We start from the raw sequence: 10,331 nt of genomic DNA on the forward strand, positions 1-10,331 counted from the left end.
CTTTAAAACAACATTTTAGTATTCTAATAATAACGTCATACCAAAGATATTGATCAATAAATAGTAATTGTTTGGAAAAAAAACACGTTTTCTTGAATTAAGTTTTGTTGGTCTTAAGCGCATAAAATTTATATTAGCACGAACAACAATGGAAAATCATTATATTGAAGGTTCGAAATAATAATTATCTGCATGGCATTAAAAATATAGTATCTTGGTAATTATCAATTCTCATGTTCGCCAATAGGGATTAGATCACGAAATCATCAAGTATTCATGTCAATCCGTGATATCTAGATATTAATAATCATTAAAAAGGATGGTCACGGATGTGTCGTGTTCCTCATTCAGATTTTCAACAAAATGAACTCCGCGTCATCCAGAATTGACATAGCACCTATAAGCCCAATAAGTTCAAAAAGATTTTATAAAACTAAATCATTCAAAGCTATAAGATCTGTATGGTTTGTATTCAGAGTTTTTTTGGAGTTCTCATCACTTCATGGATTCATTCATATAACAGCAAGGAGAAGGCATCCAATAGAACAGTAAGTTGAATATTTTACTATAGTTTGCATTGGGAAGTATTTTAAATCATTGATTTGAGTAGCTCTGTATCCTGGAGCAATTACAATCTATATATGAATTTCAAAGTCAGAATAATTAATCTGAAAAACATATATAATATGATTGTAGTGGTAAAAAACAAAATAATATTTCTGATTTCACAGAAGTACGAAATGGTCTAGGAATGGTCTAGCAATCTAAATTTTCTGAAATAATGAATCACTGATCATTTTGTTGGAATTTAAAATCAATTAATTTTATCAGCAGTGACCAACTGAATGGACGTAAATAATAAATTGATGTCATACTTACAAATCAATCTCTAAGGTTTTTTCCTGTTTTTCTTTCCTGTAATTTAATTGGGAGTCATTCCACGTATGCTCTCCTTGACCGTATGCCAAAAACATAGATTAAAACATCCATAAGATAACATAAAATCAAAGATGTATATTTACATTACAATATATTTAATTCTGGAAAAACTGAAATATTCACTATATTTAACTTTTTTTTTTATTCTTATTTTTGTTGATGTTTTTGTTTTTATCCTTATAAGGTCCTCTGTGATTCAAATATATAGAATTGCTCTATAAATCTTTTGTAACTAATTACATTGAATAGTCTTCGATTAAAATTCTCTGAATTTCAATCTTATCTAGGCAAACGATGAACAATCATTCAATAGAATTCAAAGATGAATCATAAGAATGTTCAAATACGGAATATATTGCAATACCTAATCAGCAAACAGGAAAACTATTTTTGCGAACTGCCCAAAAGTTGATATTAATTTTGTTAAAATGCTGAGGTGAAGAAAACTTCCAATAAGAATATTCTATTCTATATTTTGTACTTGTACAACGTTTCGGGATTTACCTCAGACTCATGTACTATTTTATCCTAAAATTGTAACAAATAATTTAATCTTATCAAAACTTTTTATCTGTATGTTATATGCATCTTGTCTTACTTGCTGCCAATGACCGAAACCTCCAACATAACATAAATGTCCTTGAAGAGGAATTATCCACAATAAATATGAAATTTTTGAAGGGTTGGAGGGCAGAGATTAGAGCAGATCGAGAGTTTTAAATATCTGGGAGCTCACCTCAATGAAAGCGGTTACATTGATGAGGAAGTGACCCAAAGAATTGGAGTGGCAGGGAAGATGTTCAGTATGGTCTGACGGGGTCTCCTGGGATAAAGCAGACCAAACTAGCCGTCTATAAATCGACCTTCCTATTCTAACTTACTCTTCAGAATCGTAGACCCTCACCTCAAAACACAGAAATCAGTTACAAACATTAGAAATGAGGTATCTTCGGAAAATAGAAAGAAAGACACGGAGAGATAGGATACGGAACGCCACCATACGGGCCAATCTCGACGTCAGACCGGCTGAGACCTCTCTGTAGGAGCACAAACCAAGATGGTTTGGACATCTTCTTAGGATGGACCCAGATAGAAGCGCCAGGAAGACTTAAGAGTCCCGCACGGAAGGAAAAATATCCAGAGGAAGGCCTCACATCTCCTGGGAGGACAGTGTAAGGGGGGCATTCAGAAAGCGTGGAATGAATTGGAGTAGGAGAAGAGAGTTGGTTCAAGAGAGAGACATTTTTGAGACAAACTGTAAGCGGAATCCTCACACTGCACAGCGGTAGAAGAGGGAATTACTATGATGATGATGATGATGGTATAAGTATACAATTAAAATTCTTGTAATCAATGTTTACCTCATATTTGTCAATTTTATCAGTTTCTATTGTGAAATTTTGTCATTTAGACTTCAAAATTTTTTTTTTAACAACCACATTATTTAGGACATTTATTTACCTTCACTAGTGGTGCATTCAGTCATCTCTGTAGCACAAACCAATGGACCTCTTTGGACACATGAATATACCTAATATGCTGTTTTTATACCTCCTTATTTATAAGTCCAATATTTAATCCATTTTGCAATTTATGCTAAAAATTATGATTTTTTATATTTATATGACCAGCCTATTTATCATTTGTATTTATATATTTGTATCTGTTTATAAATTTACACTTCATATACAACAATTTTAACACTTTTTAGCAGGCAATCCTGCCCAGGTCATTAATTTCAGTTAAATCACCCTTTTTTCTCAATTTTCCATTAAATTTTTACAATTTTAAGTACAGATTAACTTAACACTATTATTACTATTTTATCGCACAATATTTTTTATGATATTGAGTGATAGGGGATGGGAAAATTGACAAAATGAGATGATTTGTCTGAAATTAATGGCCATTAACCTGGGCAGCATTGCCTGCAGAAAGTTTTTAAATTGTTGGCTATGAGGTGTAAATTTTTAAACTTGATAGAAATTATTTTATTTAAACAACAAAACCAGTCTGAAAAAAATGAAAAGATATTTTTGGTATGACTAAATACCATGTACGATATTTGAAATTCAATGAAAAGCGAATGCAGTGTTTTTGAAACAACGAATTTTAGTTTTAGAATTTAAGATATAACTGTACAAAAAATGCTTGTATTAATCTACATAAATATTTGCGTTTGCATATTTTTAAATATAAATTAAAAAGAATCCACTAATATTTTGATATACATAAATATTATTGACAAGAGGCCCAATATATAGATAAGAAGAATGAATCAGTAATGGTATAGTTATTGGTCCTCCGATTCACCTGCAATGACTAAGAGTGAAAGGAATTTCAAGGCTTTGACAACACTCTTAGTCACAATGAGACAAAGAAGCGTTCATGATTGACACAATGGTTTGCTCTAGAAACTGCTTTACACAAGTTAGACATTATAAAAAAAAATTACATGCTTATTGAACTATTCCGAATTCATTTTATTTTATTATTTCCGAATTATTTTTATTTTTATTTTATTTTTAATTACAGGACCTTTTTCGATTTAATCTTTAGAAATATGTTGAAGTTTCTTGAGAGCCTTATGGAAGGAAAAACTGGGCAAAATTAAGAGCTCGTTCTCAAAATGTCTTAATTTGAGCTTTTATGGATTTTTGCATAATGTTGGCTCAAAATTTCTTGAGTCTGATTTAAAATTAACTCTATAATTAATATTTTCTGATATTTAAATGGCCTCAAGTATTTTTTTTTTGGAAATTAAATAAAAGCTGTTATTGATGATGGCTAGGTTGGCTAATAGTTGGACATTTAAAGTTATTAATAATGAGTTTGAGGACTTCGGGTGTAATTCATTTTAATTGAAAAATATTTTCAGTCCCAAAAGATATATCAGGAAAACATCTATAAAATAGTATATCTATACAAAATCTATTTTACGGATGCCTGACGTGGCCTTTTACACTAAGGGATGAACAGAGCCCTAAGGTTTTCGAAAATAAAGTATTAAGTAAAATATTCGGACCGAAAAAGGATTAAATGAACCGAAAAATGAATTAACGGGAGAATTTAGGAGACTAAACAACACTGAATTAAGGTAATGTAATTCAAGTTATAGCATTGCAGCGTATAAGATAGGCGTGTAAAGTTGGAGGGCTTAGTAACGTGCGAATCCCCAAAATGTTAATAAACACTGAACCGACGGGTAGACAAAAACGTAGATGGGAGGATTCCATTAAAACTGATTTAGTGGAATTGGGTTTGGAAGGACATCACTAAAGGATATATGTAGAGAGCGATTTGTGGTATCGGCATCGAGCCTTCGGGTTATAAAATCTATTCAACTGGTACGAAATCTATAAAAAAAGGATATCAAATATTTCAATTAAATCGAAAATCTCACAAGAGAATAAAAACGAAAAAAATATTAGAATCTTTCCATTTTTTTTTCCTATTAAAAACCAAACAAGTTTTTTGAAGTTTTTCTATTTAAGAATTTAAATGGATTTTTCTAAAACATTTTTATCTACTCATTCATTTTTCCTTGAACCTATGCTAGCTGTTATTGATCTTAAATGACGATTAATGGTTCGGACACTTCATCACATTAAAGATATTATAGGTTCAACTTTTTTTAACTCAGATTTAGTCAACCTAAACACTTGTAGGAATTAAAAAATTAACAATAAGTTTTCTTATTTTAATTCTGATATAACATTTTTAGTACAGTATGGTGTGTAGCAGTAGCAATGGCAATTTGGGGAGCCACAACACTCAGTTTACAGACTTGGAAAAGATTTCAGGAAAACCCGACTGTGGTGTCAATGGAAAGGAATTATAAGGATTGGAATACTTCGTTTCCATCGATCGCCGTTTGCCCTAATGCAAAGTACAACGAAGAAACTTTGAAAAATGCTGTTAATAATTCCATGTAAGTTTAAAACAGTATTTTTTTTTTCCCATTAATTTCAGAATACCATTACTAATTCTGTCTGAATTCCCCCAAAACGTTGGAAATAAAAAAATAATTAATTATTACAAGCCTTCCTATCTTAAAACTATTACAAAATATTTTTAGGTTTTCAAATATAAAAGACAAAGAAGGATTCAAGAAGTTCCTAGTCGAATTAAGTAATGTTACGTTCGGTCACTTCGATGAACTTACATTCGATTTCAAAGAACTTCATCCAAGACATTACCTGAAGGCGATTGTCCTATCCAAGTACCCGTTCACCTATAGGGTCAGCAACAGTAATCCCGAACACTACAATGTTATGGACCTCAACAGTTTTATCTCTGAACTGGGTATCTGTTACTCCTACAATTCGGACTCAACCTACTATAATAATCCAAGGTAAGTAGCTATTTTAACTAGTGGTTAAAAAAAAAAATTAAATATAAACATTATTTTCTATTTTTTATTATTATTTTCCTTTCGCCGCAAATCCAAAATACCTACAAATATTTGGCAAATAAAGTAACAAACGTCCTTATCCACAAGTTTGTGTGTTTGAAGGAGGCTAACATGGTGGACGTCGGAATTGTTTTGGCTAGTAACTTCGATTTACAATATTTTAATTATAAAAAGGAACAAAATAAAGATCGGCGAAATGAATGGAAAAGTAAACAGCGGCAAAGAAGGCGGTAGAAGATGAAAAATTATAGAAATGGAATAGTGCAAGAACTCCAGAGGAGAAAAAAGGCAGTTATCTCACCCCAATTTTTGATTACTTTATTGAAAACTATGTATAATTAACAGTCAAAATTGACGAGTCTGCCAAGCATAAGAAAGGTAAATAAAAAATGGCGGCTGTTGCAAAGCGATAAAAAAAACTAATTTTTCATTCGGAGCTCTATAGGAACAACACAAGAAAACCTAAGAGAACGTCATTGAAAGAAGAGTAAATTTGCTCAAATATGAGCCCTAATAGAGTTATTTACGTTATATAATTTCCGAAATATAGCTTTTTAAAAAGCAACATTTCATAAAATTGTTGTATGGGACGTACTGAAAGATCAGTAGTTAGTGAATTTATTTTGAAAAATTTATATCTCAAAAACCATTTGACGTACTGATGTCTATTAGCACTCAAATAAAAGCTAGTTTAATGAGCTATAATGTAGTTTATGGTCTTTATCTTCGTAGGAGTAATAGTTTACATAAAATTTGCTAACATTAAATGATTTATAGTTGTTCTGACAAATTTCCATTTGCCAAATTTATATTCATATGTGGATATCATAAAAACTACTATCCCTACGAAGATAAGTGTCATAAACTACTTTATAGTTAGTTAAATTTCCTTTATTTTGAGTGTTAGCAGACATATGTGCGTCCAATGGTGTCTGAAATGAAGTTTTTCATAAATCAAACTAATTGTCTGAACAACTATAAATCAATTTATTTTAGCAAATATCATGAAAACTACTATTTCTACAAAGGTAAAGGTCATAAACATCTTTATAGTCCATTAAACTAGCTTTTATTTGAGTGCTAATAGACATTTGTACGTCACATAGTTCCTGAGATATGGATTTCTCAAAATAAATTAACTAACTACTAATCTTTGGGTAGATTTTTAATAAAAGCTATATCTCGAGAACTATTGGACGTAAATAGCTCTTTTAGGGCTAATATTTCGGCAAATTTATTCTTCTTTAAATAATGTTCTTTTAGATTTTCTAGTGATGTTGGTAGTTTTTAAGATATAGAGCTCCGAATGAAAAATTAATGTTTTTTTAAGGTTATGAAACAGCCGCCATTTTTTATTCCCCCTATCAATACTTGGCAGACTCATCAATTTTGATTAGTAATTATACTTAGTTTTCATTAAATTAATCAAAAATTGGGGTGATATAACAGCCTTTTTTTCTTCCCGGCTCTTGTACTAGAACTAGATAACCTATAAGTTCAAATTTCGTTTCAGAACTTTTATTAGGTACTTGTTAATTTAATTACTCAGATATTTAGTATCCTTATAAACGTATATTTGGGGTATGTTAAATAAAAAATAAACTGTCAAATTTAATAGTAAAGATTTGAAACAATTTATTGATACATATCAAATATACGCTCTTAAACTAGAGTTAATTATTGACTCAGCAGGTTGAAGAAATTCTTTAATTAATTAAAACTTGTAGAGTACAAATATTGATTTGTTGGTAGATCAAAAACAATTCTATTTCACTTGGGGCTCAGTAGAAGCACTTGCTCAAACGCCCATTGATTCATACCCAAACATCGACACTCGAATAGCCAACTTGTCCAAGGCAAATAACCTACCACACGTATGCACATGAACGATTTTACCATGGTTTGGCAATTCTGTACGGTCTTCAATCATAAGAGAGATGTCAGAGTATGGTATAAGGAGACTCTCTGGGTGAGAATTGTGGATAAACCAGAACATACCACCGAAAGGAGCTTAAGAAAATAGGAGCTTTTATTATTATTCTTTTAAAAACCTTGTTATTATTAAAACATGAATAACACTCTATTCTTATATAATTTTTTATTCTTTTGTGAGGTGAGGATTAAGATTAATTCCAACAAATCCCATCAAATCACCTTCATCCTTCATCGTAAACCTACCGACTGCCTTACAGTTTCATTTAATAATGTTACTCTTACCCCTGTCGAACAGATCCGCTACCTTGGACTACATTTGGACATACGATTAACCTGGAATCCTCACACGAGACTGAAAAGACAGGAAACAGCACGTCGATTTCTACTATTTCAGCACTTATTAGACAAACGGTCTAAACTTCCAACACATTACAAAAGACTGATCTACATGGCTGTAATAAGGCCAAGCTGGACATATGGAGTTGAGTTTTGGGGCTCCACCTTCGAATTCCTCTCGTATTCAGTCCTTACAATCCAAAATCCTTCGTAAAATCCTCTATGCTCCTTACTTCGTCACAAATAAAATGATACATAAAGACCTTAATGTTGCCTATGTAACCGATCTAGCCCGAACCAGATATCAATCCTTACATTATAAACTCCCTAATAACTCAACCCCATAGTTTCTAACCTTGCATCCTCATCCATTCCTGACAATCCTCCGAGGCGCCTGAAAAGAAGATGGCCACGAGACCAGCTAATGTAAAATGTCATTAGAGTGCTACCAATGCGTAATTGCTCTAAACGCCTGCAACACTCCATTTTAACTAAGATCATATGTACTAAATGTATTATGTAATATACAGTTGTAAATTTCAATAAAGATATTAAAAAAAAGAATTCTTAGTAAATCTCATGGTGAACAGTAATTTTCCTTACTAGTAAAATAAACGCATTAGCTATAATTTAAAAATATAATAAGTTATTGTTTGATTTGCAGTTATTGGGAGTCCAATAGCTGGCACAATCTGGGCCATTTCCCAGTGTTCCAAAGTAGCCCACTAGATGGGGATATCTTTGCACAGCTGAGGAACATGAATGCTGGGTATCAGGTAATTATTTTTTTTTATATATATCGAATATTCAATGATTGTAAGCTTACTTAATTATCTCCCTAATTTATATTTTAAAAGTGGACGAAATGGACATTATTAATGTTTGAGTTCTTGTGTCGATAATGGATGACCGCGAGCGCTGTTGGCGGATATAAGAAACACTGCGTTCTACTTAGGGGGTAAAGGTATTGTGCCATAAATAACTAATTGATTGCGTTATTTCCAGATGTTTGTTTATGGACCGTCTGAATTTCCTGACATAGCTTTGTCCAAGCTAGATTCGTATAACCAATCATACAAGACACTGGACCTCACAGCTTTGAGTATAGTCAGTTCAGAAGCAACTGAAAAACTGAACATTCAGCAGAGGAAGTGCAGGCTACAACACGAGTCAAATCTTCTCACTAGTCCAGTTTACAGTTACAATCTCTGCAGAATGGAATGCCGTATGCGGGAATGTTTTAGGCTTTGTAATTGTGTGCCCTATTTTTACAGACCAGTAGGTACGCTATAACTACATTATCATATGTCACACATTGTAATATGAATAATAAGCATCATGGTAATAGTGCTTTTAATATAATTTTTTATAACAAGTTGTAATTACCAGTTTGTATTAAGCAGTTACCAAAGGAAATCTAAACCTCATTTACCATTATTATGGTGAATATGTTATTAGGAAAATATACTATTTTTTAAAACAGTATCAATTACTTCAGGGCTTTTGAATTCCTCTTGTTTACAAAAGTAAGTAAGTTCCCATCGGCTCCTTTAACTAGGAGGCAGTTGCAAGAAATCCGTGGTCCGATGATTGTCCCTTTTTTCCTCATAGTGAGAGAAGAGATTTAAACAAGATATTTTAACATAGAACAAGAATTTTAAATTTCTCAAATGTTATAAATTTGAGTTACTTTATTAGTCAATGGTCGATGGAAGATAATAAACAACGATAAAAAATATATACCATAATTATCGAGTTATAAATATTACTTAATTTTGTATAAAATTGCCGTTTAAACTGATTCCTATGAAGGCAAACACATAACCATTAACAATCAAAATAAAACATATAAACAAAACAATAAGCATGATAAAACAAGGAATTGTTTGAGAAGCAGATAAAACCGATATACGGGTTTTATCCGATATATGGGGAAACTAATAGAATCTCGAAATGTAAAGAAAGTCTAACTACAACTAGCCATTCATCCCAAGATCAGCTATAAATTACGATGTTTTTATTTTTTTTAATAAGTAAAATAAATTTTATTAATTCAATATTTAAATAAGTTGAAAGCTTAATCTATTCTATTGAGAGCCAGAAAGGAATTAAAAACTGTGGACAGGCGCTTACAATACTGACAACTCAGGCATCATGACAGCAAAACTGAAGATTTTATTTTGCGTTAAGTTCAATAACTCAGTCCATGAGCCCAGCAAGTGGCCCCTTTGACCCCCGTTCGTATGCCCCAGCTGTGAGGTTCAGTTTATCAAACAGATTGAGGTATCGTATCAATTTATTTCAATATGACTAGCATTGCATTTAGCTACTAGTAAGTATTTAGCGCAAATAACTATTTTTTTTTTAAAATCCAATAGAAAACGCAATAGCCTGGGGAGCTCACCTTGTAACTCGGGAATCCCTTGTCGGCCAACCTGCTACATCACTATGTCTGATATTGTTTTACAGTTTTAGAAAACTTCCTTGATCATTTTGCAAGGAAATATTACAATGTAATCCAACTCAAGAAAAATTAAATAAATACAGAAAAATCGAATAACTGACGTTTCTCTCGACATATCACAAGTAACAAACGTCATTAAAAGTTGGGATGCAACAGATCAGGCGTAGCTCAGTATTAGTGAAGCATGCAGTTAGTTGTTAGGGAACCAGTGATGCGGCGAGAGGAATGCGCTGGGATCTCTTA

General features: G+C 32.0%; 1 protein-coding gene across 2 annotated transcripts in view; it reads left to right on the forward strand.

The window, feature by feature from the left end:
* Positions 1–312: 312 nt before the first annotated feature.
* LOC106687492 (sodium channel protein Nach) overlaps positions 313–10,331 on the forward strand; it is a 14,407-nt gene continuing 4,388 nt past the window's right edge. Inside the window, exons 1-5 of one of the 2 annotated variants that reach the window (XM_067046671.1) lie at positions 313–548; positions 4,664–4,870; positions 5,018–5,293; positions 8,289–8,400; positions 8,630–8,906. In XM_067046671.1, the coding sequence (XP_066902772.1) occupies positions 364–548; positions 4,664–4,870; positions 5,018–5,293; positions 8,289–8,400; positions 8,630–8,906 (1,057 nt within the window). In that variant the 5' untranslated portion in view covers positions 313–363. Of the gene's footprint in view, positions 549–2,151; positions 2,261–4,663; positions 4,871–5,017; positions 5,294–8,288; positions 8,401–8,629; positions 8,907–10,331 lie in introns of those variants that run through there. The other variant, XM_067046672.1, reaches the window with a different exon arrangement.

This window comes from Halyomorpha halys, unplaced genomic scaffold (assembly GCF_000696795.3).
Source record: "Halyomorpha halys isolate HHAL.00 unplaced genomic scaffold, Hhal_1.1 Scaffold971.1, whole genome shotgun sequence".
In the NCBI taxonomy this organism is placed as follows: domain Eukaryota; kingdom Metazoa; phylum Arthropoda; class Insecta; order Hemiptera; family Pentatomidae; genus Halyomorpha; species Halyomorpha halys.